Source organism: Cucurbita pepo, chromosome LG09 (genome assembly GCF_002806865.2).
Source record: "Cucurbita pepo subsp. pepo cultivar mu-cu-16 chromosome LG09, ASM280686v2, whole genome shotgun sequence".
Lineage (NCBI taxonomy): Eukaryota > Viridiplantae > Streptophyta > Magnoliopsida > Cucurbitales > Cucurbitaceae > Cucurbita > Cucurbita pepo.
In genome coordinates this window covers 7,605,184-7,622,230 of record NC_036646.1, presented here as the reverse complement: position 1 = coordinate 7,622,230, position 17,047 = coordinate 7,605,184, and the positions used below count along the sequence as shown (strand labels likewise).

General features: G+C 37.0%; 1 protein-coding gene across 1 annotated transcript; it reads left to right on the top strand.

Moving 5' to 3' along the window:
• The first annotated feature begins 11,175 nt into the window (after nt 1–11,175).
• LOC111801867 (receptor-like protein kinase HSL1) lies at nt 11,176–15,397 on the top strand. The gene is made up of 2 exons (XM_023686064.1): nt 11,176–13,898; nt 14,764–15,397. Exons 1-2 carry the CDS (start codon nt 11,291–11,293, stop codon nt 15,177–15,179), a joined length of 3,024 nt encoding a protein of 1,007 aa, XP_023541832.1. The 5' UTR covers nt 11,176–11,290; the 3' UTR covers nt 15,180–15,397.
• The last annotated feature ends 1,650 nt before the right edge of the window (nt 15,398–17,047 follow it).

Genomic DNA, 17,047 nt, shown 5'->3' with positions numbered 1-17,047 from the left:
ATAATTAATGACAAGCACATTAAGGAACTTGGTCCCAATGGTTAGGTAGCTCTAATTTATCCATTCTAGGAGGAAGAAGTTATGGGCCATCTATCTGTTTGTCAAATTATTACCCAATGGAATAATTGATATCTAAAACATGAGGCGTGGATTTAATTGGCCATTCTTATAACATGCTTTAAACCTTACCGAGTTGACCACCACAAGCTAGCCATTAGTGTTTGGTGGTTGCAACAGGGACTCAATGGTAGTGGGAGTTGGAGGCCCTCATTATGCAGTCATGTGCCTCTCCCTTGGAAGGAACTCCCAAGATGTTTTTAACGGCCCAAGCCTACCGCTTCAAGGTTTTGAAAACGCGTCTATTAAGGAGAGGTTTTCACACTCTTATAAAGGGTGTTTCATTCTCCTCAACCGATGTGGGATCTCACAATCCACCCTCTTTCAAGGTCTAGCGTCCTCGCTGGCACTCGTTCCTCTATCCAATCGCTATGGGATCTCACAATCTTTCTAAAAGGGTGTTTCATTCTCCTCCTCAACCGATGTGGGATCTCACAATCCACCCTCTTTCAGGGCCCAACGTCTTCGCTGACATTCGTTCCTCTCTCCAATCTCTATGGGATCTCACAAATTTTCTAAAAGGGTGTTTCATTCTCCTCCTCAACTAATGTGGGATCTCACAATCCACCCTCTTTCAGAGCCCAGCGTCTTCGCTAGCACTCGTTCCTCTCTCTAATTGCTATAGAATCTCACAATCTTTTATCTTTTTTGTTTTTTTTTTCCTTCCCTTTTTTTGATGCAGATTTTGACAATATTACCACTTGCAATTATTAACTGTGTTGGTTGGTTTGTGGCTTTCCTGTTTTGAGTGATTATGTACAAAGCTTTCAACTCACAACATCCTTATAGATATCTGGTGTGAGAAATGTGATGATGAGTTGTCTCAATTGCATCTGGAATGTGACCATCCTTTTTTTGGCACACACAAAAGCATGTTGAAATATTCATCTGGACATTCTTCCTTTCTCTCTCTTTCTCTCTCTTTGAATGCTAATAATTGATAGCCTCCAAACTTTATTTTGATGTCAGGTTGCCCTTTCTGATTTAGGCTTCATTAGCAATGAGTTTGTTTGTTGCATTTAGCACTTTTCCCTCAATTTAAGGACTAGTTGGCAAGCTCAAAAGTGGTCATCATCACCTACTCTTTATATGTTTTCATTTCATACAATCATGTGTTAGATCCCACATCCGTCGGAGAAGTGAACGACGCTAGTACTAAAGGGGAGTGAATTATGAGATTCTACATCGGTCGGAGAGTGGAACGAAACATTCTTTGTAATGGTGTGGAAACCTCTTTAAAAACTTTAAGCAAAAGTCCAAAAGAGAAAGCACAAAGAGAACAATATCTGCTAGCGATGAAAAGAGAGGATACTACTTGATTCTCGTGCTTCTCGTGCTGTCGTAGTAGAGCCATCCATCAGTCAGTCACTTACCCATCAGCGTTTTTGAATTCTTTTAAGGCTCAAAATCTTTCGTTTTTTTCTTTGGTCAAAATTACTTTTTTTTTTTTGTACCCAATTTTTGAATTGCCCCTTTGATTTTGACACTTCATTAGTATCAATAAAACATATGGTTAAGGCTAACCAAATCTCATATTTTGTCACTTCTTTAGTACTTTTCATAATTTATTTGCCCATTTATATGATTTTAATCTAACTTATCTAATTTATTCAAATTTTAATTTTTTTTTTTAAAAGTTTTTGATGTGGGTCCCACATATTTATAAACAATAAAGTGTATTTAATCATGAATATTAAAATAACTTTAGTATAAGATATGGAACATTTAATAAAATGGAGGAATTAAAATGGTACAACAACATCCCATGTTTAATAATAACATTACCTCAATATCCAATATTCATATCATAGTATGATGATTACTTTTGAAAAATTTAAATAAATAAATGTACAATTCACATGTGCTTTTTAAAAGATAAATTTAATTTTTAAAAAAAAATTATTTATATAAAAAATTATAACTCACCTTTATTGTATTAAAAAGAAAGAAAAAATCTCTTGGAATCTCCTACGTCTATCCTCAATAATATATGATAGTAGGAGAGAAGAGAGGATAAACCACTGCGAGCATATATTGTCCTCTTCGGGTTTCCCCTCAAGAGATCCACTGCGAGCAAATATTGTTCTCTTTGAGATTTCTCTTTCGGGCTTCCCCTCAAAGCTTTAAAACAAGGTACTTGTTCTCCTCCCCAACCAATGTGGGACATCACAATCCACCCTCCTTCGAGGCCCAGCGTCCTTGCTGGCACTCTTTTCTTCCTCCAATTGATGTGGGACCGCCCCCAAATCCACCCCCCTTTGGGGGCCCAGCGTCCTTACTGGCACACCGCCTCGTGTCTACCCCCCTTCGGGGAACAGCAAGAAGGCTGGCACATCGTCTAATGTCTGGCGTTGATACCATTTGTGACAGCCCAAATCCACCGTTAGCAGATATTGTCCTCTTTGGGCTTTCCCTTTCAAGCTTTCCCTCAAGTCTTTAAAACGCATGGTTTCCACACCCTTATAAATGGTGGTTTCTTCTCCTCTCGAACCAACGTGGGACATCACACAAACACTTCTTTAAACTACTTCTTAACATTCCTATTCTCAAGATCATTTGACCCACAATAATAAAATACCAATACGAACAGACATTCCTATAAACAAAAAACACGAAAATTTATGATTAAAATTACTTTTTTCCCGTCCCCTTCTGTAAGTACGTAACGGAGCCAAGACGCAGCTTATCGAGCTAAAACATTATACGATAATTGTGGGAAGGAACAGGGTGAAATGGGTTGGAGCCACCATTGGCTAACACTGTTCCCTTTTTCAAAATAATCAAAGTTATTATAATGAAATTTGGTCCCATTTTTGTGCCTCAAAGTTTGAAAACATAAACTCCCCATTGGCATTGGCCCCACACATTTTCATGCCTCTAAGATCTAATAAAAATTTAAATTCCCTTTTATTTTTAACTTTTGTCGCATATTTAAATAATATAAAGTACTTCGATGCACATCATTAAAGAAATTAAAAGAAGTCCTTCGAGCTACCCTTTCTTTCTGTTTGGACCACTCTTAGTCACATCTATATTACAAATTAATATAAATCGACTTTTTTTTTAAATATATAAATATAGCTTTTCGGTTAATGGGTTAGTGTAAATTTAATTATATCATCATTTTAACGACCGTTCTTTAAAAAGTAAATAAAGAGTTTTGAAGGGGTAAAAAGGTAAATAAAGAGTTTTGAAGGGTGGAAATGACAAGATTTGAATCTAAGTTGTACAAACAAATCCAATGTCTATGTCTCATGTTTGGTAGCCTATCAAAATCAAGTTTACATAATTTACTTAAATGCCCCTACATTTGTCTATATTGTTTTTTTTTTTTTTTTCATTAATGGTCACAAAATACTAAATCGTCTCCACTTAAGCCCATGCACACGTTCGAGTGATCGTGAGTTAGAGTTTGCACGATAAATTGGTTTATAAAGTTAGTGATTGATGGGACTTGTTATAAAGCGTATGCTCGTTTTAAATAGTTAGGTATGTTGATTGGAGAATTTATTTAATGTTTCGTAAAAAATAATTTTTTTAATTTCTCTTGTGTATTCGATAGTGTATAATTGTTAGTTACGTTGTACTAGCCTCCTTAAATTATTGCTTTGTTGTTTGTTGTATTTTAGAAAGATCGTCCTTCAAATAAGTCATCACCAAAAAGTTTTTTTTTTCTTTCTAGAAAGATCCAAACCTCGAGGCCAATCGAACGAACTAAATTCTAGAACCATAGCTTAGGAACGAAAACTACATCATCACTCGTACATTAGCAACCTAGCTTGATTGGTGCATGGTCTAGTAACTTGTAGCTCAGTCGCCTAGCCTAGAGTGTAAGCCTACACGTTCGGCCGCACCTGACTCGCTTACACACCCTCTAGCCTCGACTTGCTTGTGACTCCCTCTTTAACCGCCTCCCTCAAGCCAACCACCAGTCGTTTCCTGCACAACCACTAGCCGAATTTTAACCCCAGTTCAACTTATTCAGCTTAAACGCCTCGATTTAAAATTATAGACACTGTAAACCATTTTAGATCATCTAATAGCCCTTTTTGACATATCTGGAAGTCTTTGAGGTCAATAAAGCCACTGTTTAACTAATTTAACATACTCAGAGCCTTTTTGGATCAATCACGAGAGTTTAGAAAGTTAATTCTTGAATATGCTCTAATTATGATATCATGGAACATCATAGATGGAACCAGACCTAAACGAGCAGGATCAAACTAACAATAACTCAAGAAATTTAGTGATTTTCGCTGAAGAGTAGATCACACCATGAACCATACAACCATGTTGCACGTAATTGCATTACCTATCTACTAAAGATAACCGATTGAATGATTGAGAGACCATGGATTACATGTACATGAAGAAAGTGACAAAGAGTGATATGAATGGTTGGGGCGTTGAGGGAAGAAGCAAGGCAAGGGCATGCCTTTTGGCATTGTATTGCATGAGGATCATCACTACACATGGCTGAAAAGGCCAACACATTGCTCATCATGCCCTATGTAGATATCAATTGAACCCTCCTCCGCCTGCCTTCACGCGGCTCACTCTCTTTACTTTCCCTCACCTTTTCTCTTTTAAACCCTACCTTTTTCTAATTTCGATAATCCCGCTCACTTATTGGCTTGAAAGTTTAGTATAAGATCCAACGACTCGTTGTCAATATTACTAAAATTGTAACCGTTCAAGCCCACCGCTAGTAGATATTGTTTGCTTTAGCTAGTTACGTGTCACCGTCAGCCTCACGGTTTAGAGGTTTCCACACCCTTATAAGAAATGTTTCGTTCCCCTCTCCAACTAATGTGGGATCTCACAATCCACCCTTTTAGTGGTCTCCAACGTCTTCGTTGGCACATCGCCTCGTGCCTGACTCTGATACCATTTGTAACAACTCAAGCCCACCGCTAGTAGATATTTTTCGATTTAGCCCATTAGGTATCGTCGTTAGCCTCACGGTTCTAAAATGCTTCTAGGTTTCCACACCCTTCTAAGGAATGTTCTTTTCTCTTACTTACTAATGTGGGATCTCACAATTCACTCTCATTCGGAGCCCAATATCCTTGCTGGCACACCACTTGGTGATTAACCCCGATACCATTTGTAACAGCTCAAGCAGTCTGCTTAAAACGTACGGAATTAAATTGAAACCTTTTATACCGTAGGAATAAAATTGAAGAACTCCCAAAACATTAGAGGCTCAAACATATCATTATGGTCTTATACTTCGATACTTGTTTTATTTCGGTCATTATACTTTCAAGTATTCAAATTCAATCCTCGTCATTTTTTAAAATCTTAAAATTAGTCTTTTTTGTTGGTTTAATGGATAAAAATTAACTTCAAATTAGCGATAGTAATTATTAATTAAACTAAATTTGGTGAGCTAACATAAAATACGAGAACGTAAGGTATCATAGATCAAAATGATACTTTAACGACGCATATTTAACTTTTAATAAATCAAAGTATTCCAAAATGCTTTTTGAAAAAAAAAAAAAAGAAACAATGGTTCTAAACTCATTAGAAATGCCATTGTCAACATTTAAACATTAAAAAAATAATAAACATAGCGGATCTATATTTAAATTATAAATATGGTCGAGAAAAGTTAGAATTTAGTCCCTATAAATTTAAAATTTAAAATTCTGTCCTTATGATCTGATAAAACTTCAAAAATAGTCTATACTATAGAGACTACTTAGGTGAATTTTAGCAAATTCTAAGGACTCGTTCTAACGTTAAAAAAATTATAGGGACTAAATTTGTAATGACCTATATCCACCGCAGTAGATATTGTCCTCTTTAGGCTTTTCCTTTCGGACTTCCCCTAAAAGCTTTAAAACACATCTAAATGGTATCAGAGCGGACAATATCTGCTAGCGGTGGGCCTGGGTCGTTACAAATGATATCAGAACCAGACACCGAACGATGGGTCAGCCTTCTCGTTGTTCTCCAAAGGGGGGTAGACACAAGGCGGTGTGTCAGTAAGGACGCTGGGCCCCAGAAGGGGTGGATTTGGTGGTGGTTCCACATCGATTGGAGAAAGAAACGAGTGCCAGCGAAGACGTTGGGCCCCGAAGGGAGTGGATTGTGATGTCTCACATCATTTAGGGAGGAGAACAAAACACCCTTTATAAAAAAGAGTGTGGATACCTTCCCGTAGCAGACACGTTTTAAAGCTTTGAGGGAAAGCTCGAAAGGAAAAATCTAGACAAAGAGGACAATATCAACTCGCGGTGGATCTGGGTAGTTACAAAATTCTAAATTTCTTCCAACGACAAGGACCAATTTACGATATAACCTATATATACATATATATATATATATATATATATATAATTTTAAAAACTATGGGTTAGGTTGAGATTCTTGAAAAGCAACCTCATCTCATTGGCATCAAATCTCTCAACTTCAATCTTTTCATTAGCATTTAGGATGCTTACATATCCTTTAAACTCAAACATCTTGAAGTAATATGGAATCATTATATGATAAATACTACTTGTTCTTCCCTATGAGTATCAAAAAATCTTGGGTTACATGTGAACGTTTCTTCCTCTTGTGGGTCTCGCTCGTTCGAGTTTCAAAAAAACAACAATCTCACATGGGTTTGTTTCTTTAATTAATGTGGATTTTATTTTAGCAATTGACGTATCATAGTTGAACGATGCAAGAACAGAAAAGTCTTCTCCTCATCTGTTCTTGTCACCTACTTCAATATTCATCTTGCAAAATTTCGGGAATTTCTTAAAGGGATTTATTTTTGTCTTATTTAATGAAAAATTATAAATTCTTCTACTAAAAAATAAAATTATATAAGTAAAAACATAGATACGATGTTACACACAGTCTCTAGTAACTTATTGTCGTCGTTATAGTAGTAATAATTAGAGTGGGGATAGAGATGAAAAACGTAATCCCGTCTCTATCCTCACTTAGCCAACAATGAGAAAACTGTGACGACTCAGTAAATGAGGAATACATGAACGAACTGAAATCACATTTAAATAATTAAGAAATGCTTTAAAACAATTAAAAATTATTATCTATAACAACAATGTGCACTTTACTTCTCAGTGGCTCAATCGTAATAATTACCAATAGGGAGTCAATTTGGTAATTTTATTAAATTATTTATTTCAAAACATTTTCTCTTTGGAAAATGTGTCCAAAATAATAATAATAATATATATAAAATATATTTTTCTCCATCCTATTTTTTCCGTAGCTTCTCCAAATCTTTTCTCTCAGATTCTTTTCTGATTTTCTATATTTATCCCAAATAGGTAATATTCTTTCCTGTTTTTTTCTCTCTAAAAAAATAATTAAATTTTAATTTATATTAAATTATTAACTTGAATTAAGATAAGTGTTGAATTACTATTAAAAATAATAATGATAATAATATTATATATATATATATATATATATATATATATATATATATATATATATATATATATATTTTCATGAATTATAGAATATAAACTTTAATATAAATGTATGATTTCTTATAAGGGTGTCGTAGCTTTCTTGGCAGAGAGGATAGTATCTAGATGAGTACTAGTTCCGCTGCTTAACTCTGAAATGGGAAAATTCGCTAAATCAAGACAATATCTGTTAGTGGTGGGTTTGGTCTTTACAAAATGATATCAGATCTAGTCAGGGGATAGTGTGAAGTACTGGTTGGAGTAGGCTAAACCTTCTGTAGACGCGCTTTAAAACTTTGAGGGGAATCCTAGAAGAGAAAGTCCAAAAATGACAATATCGGGCAGCGGTGAGCCTGAGTTCTTACAAAGAAGGTGCGTCATTGTTAGTATAGCCAGTAACTTTCAATTGTTTTAAATTTTTCTTAGTCATCCTATCATCAAAATCATTCTCGTTTGAACGTGGTATCGGTTCATTCTGGTCACGAAATTTATTTGGTTTTAAAATAAAATGAATCCATATGTCTGGTGACGACAATTAGACAAACATTATGGACAGACCTTAGTAATTGTTTTATTATTTTTTTATGTTTTGAAATTGATGATAATGTTTTATGTTCCCTTTTGTCTTTATATTAATTTTAAATAATTTTAAATAATCCCACACACTCACAGTCCAACCGACCAACATCATATTAATATTTTTTAATTCCAAATTCAAATTTCGCATTTTATGACTGGTAGATATTGTCTGATTTAACTCGTTACATATCGTCGTAAATCTCCCGGTTTTAAAACGCGTTCTACAGAGGTTTCCACATCCTTGTAAGGAGTGCTTCATTCCCATCTCCAACTGATGTGAGATCTCACGATACCGACTGAGGGACTGACTATTTCTTGCTTTGATTAAACGAACTTTAATGAATTTGATCAGTGGAATATTCCTACGAACCAACTCAAATTCTTTTAGCATTTTTATTCACTTACATGTCTCACAGTTTCAAACACGCTTAACTTTGGAGTTTCTACGATCAAGTCATCAAAGAAAAAGATACGTTTAGTTTTTATAGGCAGTAACCATCAATTTTTTAAAAATATTTTCTAGCCATCATATCTTCATAATCACTTCCGTTGAGATTTGGTATCGATTCATTCATGTACTCCTCTTTTACTCGAGCCACGCATGTTCACGTTTGATTATAAAGTTCCTATAATTCAACCATTCATTTATACTCGAACCAGCATTACTAATAGATAAAACTATTACAATGACGATAAAAAATATTTATAGGAAGAGTAAAGATAAAGACGTTGAAAAAGGTAGTTATTCATCATGAAATTTACCACATATAATGAGTAATTATGTGTTTTTTTTTTTCTCTTCTTCAAAATAGCTTTAACTCCAAGCATGCTTATTGACATAAAAGAAAATAAAATTTCATTAATGTTTGTACAATATGGTCATAATGGAAATACCACCGTCGTCTCTCACCTAACCCTAAAATCTATCCCGACTCTAATTTTTACCTAAAAAAATGACGATTCGAGTCAAATATACCAAAAGTACTGATCAATGGCTTTTTGACCCTCTTAATACCGCTTGCTGAATACGACAGATAATATTTTTACCTAGGGTTAGAAATTTTCGATCGGGTATCTTCAAAAGTTTGAAGCAGACAGAATGTTCTTCCTTCAACTTGAGCACGATCAGATAGAGTTAAAAATAAAGTGAGAGTTCGAGAATTTTCGCTCGCCCTAAATTTCAATAATTAGAAAAATATTTATTTAGTTAGCTAAATTATTTAATAAATGGATTTTTTTTTTTTTTAAATAAAAGAAATGAAACATATAAAAGACAATATTAAAGATTTAAAAAGGAAAAAAAGTAGAGAGGAAAAGGACGCATGGGAAGGGAGAATAAATAGAGGGACGGATAGACTTTAATCGGTCAAAATATTAATTGAGTGCAATATCAGCCGTCCGATCATTACCGAGCACCCTCATGATCCTACGGTCAGTTTTAATTATTTCCTGATGTGAACGACATCCACGCGCTGGTCTCCTTTCCACATCCTACGTGTCCCACATCTTTCATTCCCCCTTTTAATACACCAATTTATAAACATTTAATTTTTTTTTTTTGTTTTTTAAATTTCATTTTTTCTTTACAAATATATATTTAATTTTTAGTCAAATTTCAAATTTTAAAATTTATAGTACTTTTTCTTTAATTACAAGTAAATAAAAAAAATAAGAGTAATATATATATATATATATTTAATATTTTTATAACATAATAGTTAAAAGACACGTGGGATGCACATTGTGTTAAAATATTTTAAAATATAAAATTTGATGGTAAAATTTAAATGGTAAATGATTTTTTTTTTTTTTTATGAGATCGGAGGTCGATGGTAAAATGAAAGAAAATATTTTTTTGTAAGGGTGCAGAAACTTATCCCGAGCAGACGTGTTTTAAAACTTTGAGAGTAATTAGCTTTGTCTACGAACAAGGAAGCTATAAGCAATGCAACTATGAATCTCCTAAAGAGTTCGATCCTGGCTAGGATGAACGCTGGCGGTATGCTTAATACATGCAAGTCGGACGGGAAGTGGTGTTTTCAGTGGCAGACGGATGAGTAACACGTAAGAACCTGCCCTTGGGAGGGGAACAATAGTTGGAAATGACTGCTAATACCCTATACGCTGAGGAGCAAAAGGAGGAATCCGTCCGAAGAGGGGCTCGCGTCTGATTAGCTAATTGGTGAGGCTATTGCTTACCAAGGCGATGATCAGTAGCTGGTCCGAGAGAATGATCAGCCACACTGGGACTGAGACACGACCCAGACTCCTACGGGAGGCAACAGTGGGGAATGAAAGATCGGTTTTAAAACACGTCTGTTAGCAGTGGGCTTGGATTGTTAGAAATGATATCAAATATAGACACCAAGCCGTGTGCCAGTGAGGACGGCGGGCGCCGAAGGAGGTGGACATCAGGTAGTGTGCCAGCGAGAACGTTGGGCCCCAAAAAGGGTGGATTGTGAGATCCCACATCGATTGGAGACTAGAACAAATGACTAAGACTTGTTTGCTGGGATCTGAAGGAGGTGGATACCGAGCGGTGTGCCAGCGAAGACACTAGCCCCCGAAAGGGATAGATAGTAAGTTGAACACGAGTAGAGTGCCAGTAAAGATGCTCGACCTGTTACATTTTTTATTTAGTTCAAAATAATAAATACTTAACTAACAGCTATAAATATTTCTTTTATTTTAGGTTAATTTATAACAATATGAAATGTATTAGGCGTGAAGTCGAAATTTTTTCAAATATATTCTTTTTATGGTGAAATATAAATATTAAATAAATATACTTTTCGTTAAATTTAAAATTATAAATATTTGACCATAAATTTAAAAATAACGAAACAATTAATATATAAAAAAATATTTTAAATTTAAATATATATATCTTTTTTTACTGTGTACTTTCTTTTTTTATCTTTTTTTTTTTTTTAACTAAATTTTTGTCACTTTTCAAATTTACCCATTAAAAAATAATAATTGAATTTTAATTTTTAATTTTTTTTCTTTTCTGGGAAGGTCCTTAAAATTAAATTGTTCTTCTTCAAGCTCTCTTCCATGGCAGCTGTCTCTGTGTCTGAGCAGGAGGCGCTCTGAATCTCTGCAACTCTGCTACAACACGCCCATTTCACACACCCACCGGAGAACCTCCGACCATGCTTCTCCTTATCTTCCTCTCCGCCTTCCTCTCAAACCCTTCTCTCCTCTCCCTCTCCCTCTCCCAAGAAGGCCTCTATCTCCACACCGTCAAGCTCTCCCTCGACGACCCTGATTCCGCCCTCCGCTCATGGAACGACCGCGACGACACTCCCTGCTCCTGGTTCGGCGTTTCTTGCGACCCCATAACCAACTCCGTCCACTCCCTCGACCTCTCCAACACCAACATCGCCGGCCCATTTCCTTCGCTTCTTTGCCGTCTCCAGAATCTCTCTTCCATTTCTCTCTACAATAATTCCATCAATATGACACTTCCCTCTACTATTTCCGAGTGTTCTAGTCTCCAGCATCTCGACCTCTCTCAGAATCTCCTCACCGGCGAGCTACCCACTTCCATTTCTGATCTCCCCAACCTCCGGTATTTGGATTTAACTGGGAATAACTTCTCCGGTGACATTCCGGCGAGTTTTGCTCTGTTTCGAAAGTTGGAGGTTCTGTCTCTGGTTTATAATCTTCTCGATGGGCCGATGCCGGCGTTTCTCGGTAACATTACAACGTTGAAGATGTTGAATCTGTCGTACAACCCATTTGCGCCGAGCAGGATCCCGCCGGAGTTTGGGAATTTGACGAATCTTGAAGTGCTTTGGCTGACTCAATGTCATTTAATTGGGGAAATTCCGTCGTCTCTTGGTCGGTTGAAACGGCTGACCGATTTGGACTTGGCGATGAATAATCTTTATGGTCCGATTCCAAAATCGTTGACGGAGTTGAGTAGTGTGGTTCAGATTGAGCTGTATAACAACTCGTTAACAGGGGAATTGCCTTCTGGGTTTTCGAATCTGACCTCATTACGGCTGTTTGATGCATCGATGAACGGTTTAAATGGAGTGATTCCGGATGAGTTGTGTCGGTTGCCGCTTGAGAGTCTCAATCTCTATGAGAATAAGTTCGAGGGTACGTTACCGGAAAGCATTGCGAACTCGCCGGGCTTGTATGAACTCAGACTGTTCAGTAACCGGCTCACCGGCGAGTTACCGCGAAATCTTGGGAAGAACTCGCCGTTGAGATGGATTGATGTTTCCGACAACCAGTTTTCCGGGGAACTCCCAGGGGATTTGTGTGAGAAAGGCGAGTTAGAGGAGCTTCTAATGATCAACAACAACTTTTCCGGGGAGCTTCCGGCGAGTTTAGGTGGATGCGAGAGTTTAACAAGGATCCGATTGGGTTACAATCGGTTTTCCGGCGAGGTTCCGCCGCGATTTTGGGGGCTCCCACATGTTTATCTATTCGAACTAGTGAGCAACTCGTTTTCCGGGGGAATTTCCGACGACATTGCCACTGCGAAGAACCTTTCGATTTTCATTATCTCGAAGAACAACTTCACCGGCAAGATTCCGGCGGAGATTGGGGAGCTGGAGAATCTTGTGAAATTGTTAGCGACTGATAACAAACTCAATGGATCTTTACCAGAAAATCTTGCGAATCTCAGGAAGCTTTCGAGTTTGGATCTTCAAAATAATGATCTCTCTGGAGAACTTCCCAATGGAATCAAATCCTGGAGGAATCTCAACGAACTCAATTTAGCAAACAATGAATTTTCCGGCGAAATCCCTGAAGAAATCGGGGCTTTGCCGGTTCTTAATTACCTCGATCTATCTGGGAATCAATTTTCCGGCAACATCCCAAATGGGTTACAGAATTTGAATCTAAATCTTCTGAATCTTTCAAACAATCGGTTGTCCGGTGAGCTTCCGCCGTTCTTAGCCAAAGGAAACTACGGAAACAGCTTTCTGGGGAACCCAGATCTGTGTGGACATTTGGAAAGATTATGCAATAACAAAGATGAATCGAAGAGCGAAGGCTATCTCTGGTTGCTGCGTTCGATCTTCTTCCTCGCGAGTATCGTGTTCGTCGTCGGTGTCGTCTGGTTTTACCTCAGATACCGAAAGTTCAAGCTGGCTAAGAGAGAAATGGAGAAGGGGAAATGGACATTGATGTCGTTTCACAAGCTGGATTTCAGTGAATATGAGATATTAGATTGTCTTGATGAAGATAACATTATAGGTAGTGGCTCTTCTGGTAAAGTTTATAAGGTTGTTCTCAACAATGGCGAGGCGGTCGCCGTGAAGAAACTGTTCGGAGGGATGAAGAAAGAAGGCGGCGGTGGGGGTGGCGGTGGCGACGTCGAGAAGGGTCAAGTTCAAGACAATGGTTTCGAAGCCGAAATCGAAACGTTGGGGAAGATAAGGCATAAGAACATTGTGAAGTTATGGTGTTGTTGCATTACTAGAGATTACAAGCTTTTGATCTATGAGTATATGGTTAATGGAAGCTTGGGAGATTTGCTTCATAGTAGTAAAAAGGGATTGTTGGATTGGCCTACTAGGTTTAAGATTGCTTTGGATGCTGCTGAAGGGCTTTCTTATCTTCATCACGATTGCGTCCCTCCGATCGTACATCGAGACGTTAAGTCTAACAATATCTTGTTGGATGGTGATTTCGGAGCTAGGTTGGCGGATTTCGGTGTAGCTAAGGTCATTGATTCGACTCCGATGGGACCGAAATCCATGTCGGTCATCGCGGGGTCTTGCGGTTACATTGCACCAGGTTAGTTCAAAGCTTAAAAGTTGTTATTGTTAGCGTGAGATCTCCTATCGGTTAGAGAGGGGAACAAAACATTCCTTGTAAGGGTGTGGAATCCTCTACCAGTTTTAAAACCGTGATGCCGATGACAATACCTAATGGGCTAAAGCGGACAATATTTGCTGGCTGTGGGCTTGAGTTGATACAAATGATATCAGAGTCAAACACCGGGAGGTGTGGGACGTTGGGCTCTCAAGGGGTGGGTTGTGAGATCCCACATCGGTTGGAGAGTGGAACAAAACATTCCTTGTAAGGGTGTGGAAACCTCTCTTTAATAGATGCGTTTTAAAACTGTGAGGCCGACGATTAATACATAACGAGCCAAAGCGGACAATATCTTCTAGCGGTAGGCCTGAGTTGTTATAAATAGTAGCCAGACACTGGGCCGTGTGTCAACGAGGACGTTGGCCCCCAAGTGGGGGTGGGTTGTGAGATTCTACATCGGTTGGAGAGACGACCAAAACATTCTTCATCTGAAAACCTCTCTTAACAGACGCGTTAAAACCATGAGGCCGACTGCGATACATAACGGGCCAAAACGGACAATTTGTTAACGGTGGGCTTTGACTTTTACAAATGGTATAAGAGCTAGACACTGGGCAATGTGCCACCGAGGAAGCCGGGCCCTCAAGGGGGATGAGTTGTGAGATCACACGTCGGTTGAAGAGGGAAACAAAACATTCTTATAAGGGTGTGGAAACCTCTCTCTAACAAAAGCGTTTTAAAACCGCAAGGCGGACAGGGATAAGTAACAGGCCAAAGGAGACAATATTTGTTATTACAGCTAGACATCAAATATTCTAAATGTGGTATGTTAATGTTGTTGCAGAGTACGCATATACACTCCGAGTGAACGAGAAGAGCGACATATACAGTTTCGGTGTAGTGATCCTAGAGCTGATAACGGGGAGGCTCCCGATCGATCCGGAGTTTGGGGAGAAGGATTTAGTGAAATGGGTATGTTTCAAATTAGACCAAGAAGGGATTGAGCAAGTGATGGACACCAAACTAGAGAGTTGTTTCAAGGAAGAGATATGCAGAGTGCTAAACATAGGGCTGCTGTGCACCAGCCCTCTGCCCATCAACCGCCCATCAATGAGGAAAGTGGTGAAAATGCTGCAAGAAGTAGGCGCGGCGGACAACCAAATGAAAGGCAGCAGCAACAACAAGGATGGGAAATTAACGCCATATTATTACGAAGAAGATGCTTCAGATCAGGGAAGTGTAGCAGCAGCAGCATCATAGAAAGAACATGAGTTGAAATTCACTGTGGTTTGAATGTAAATGTGTTTGCTTTGCTGAATCTGTGGGAAGAACAGCATGATTGTAGTGAAAATGGTGTTTTTTTAATTGGAAAATTACAGTTTTACAGCACAAAAGTTTGGATTTTTATGAACTATTTATGAAGGAAGAGAGATTCTGAAGAGAATCTGTGGCAATTAATTTCCATGTGACTGTTTTTTTTCTCTCGTGGGGCTGTTTTGATGACATTAAAAATATCAAAATCATGGATTCCTTATGGTTCCGACCAAGGTAGATAACTTAATTTAATCACAATTGAACTCAAACGACAATATGTAACGATCCATGCTCCGAGTTCACTGTTAGTAGATGTTGTTCTCTTTAAGCGAGAATTGCGGGTCCTACATTGGTTGGAAAGGGAACAAGTGTCAGTGAGGACATTCGACCTTGAAGGGATAAATTGTGAGATCTCACATCGATCGAAGAGATGAACGAGTGCTAGCGAGGACGCTGGACCCAAAGGAGGGTAGATTGGGTGTTCCACATTGGTTAGAGAGGAGAACGAGTACGAGTTAGGACGTTAGGCCCTTAAGGGGGGGTGGATTGTGAATCTCACATCGATTGGAGAGGGGAAGGAGTACCAGCGAGGACGTTACGCCTGAAGAGGTGTAGATTGTGAGATCCCACATCTGTAACATTCTTTATAAGAGTGTGAAAATCTCCCTTTACCACAAGTGTTTTAAAACCTTGAGAGAAAGCCCGGTAGGGAAAGTCTAAAAAGGACAATATTTGTTCGCGGTCGGCTCCTGGTGTTACACTAATGATCCCGGTATTCTCCTGCGATATTGACACGTACGTCTTACTTCTAAGAGTCGTAAAAAATTCCAAGAGATCATCTAACAAAGAATTGTTTCAAGCAAAACACGTTTAACAATCAAGCACTTGATATCAAACAAGAGAAACTCCTTGGAAAAATAAAAATAAATACCATTTTTGTTCTTTAAGTTTGGAATATATTCTCTCATTAATATTATATTTTTTTTAAGATAAATAAAAACTAAATATTTAAAAATTAAAAAGAAAATAGATTTAAAAGTACAAATAAATTATTATTTATATTTATTTCGGTGGGGCAGTTAGTTATGGTTGTGGGCAGAACAAACATTGAAGTGAAGAAAAAATGTACGAATTGGCAGACAGTTGCCTTGCGCACAAGTTGTGCCACTATTTCTATATTATTTATTTATTTTTTTTATTTAAAAAACATAAAATTAATTTTTAAAAAAAATATATATATATATATATTAAGTCTGAAAAAACAATAATTTTGGATGAAAATAATAAATATTTTAAAAAAATCAAAATAATTAATATTATATTTAAAAGTTCATAAATATTTTGTATTTTTCTTTTTTACTTTTTAAAAGGTTTAAGATTATTTTTGAATTTTTTAAAAATTTTAAGATATCAAAGAAATTTTTGAAACACGATTAAAAATTAAAAATTATATTTTAAAAATAAAATACTAATATTTTTTTATTTTTTTTAAAATTTAAAGTTGTTATTGAAATTTTTAATTTTTAATTTTTTTTAATAGATATTTTGTTGGATAAAATAAAAAGTTAATGGATAATTTTATTTAATTTATGTAATATTTATTGTTTAAAACATTTATGAATATTTAAAGAGAGAAAATTAGAAATCTATAAGTGGTAAGGATTTAAGCTGAGGGTGAGGGTGCAATCCAACCGTACAACACCGCCGCCTGCACCGTCTGCCATTGCGCCGCTGTCCGCCTGCTGCTCTATTAATGCCCCCGTTTTTTATTTTATTTTATATATGAAATTTCAATTTATTTATTTTATTTTTAT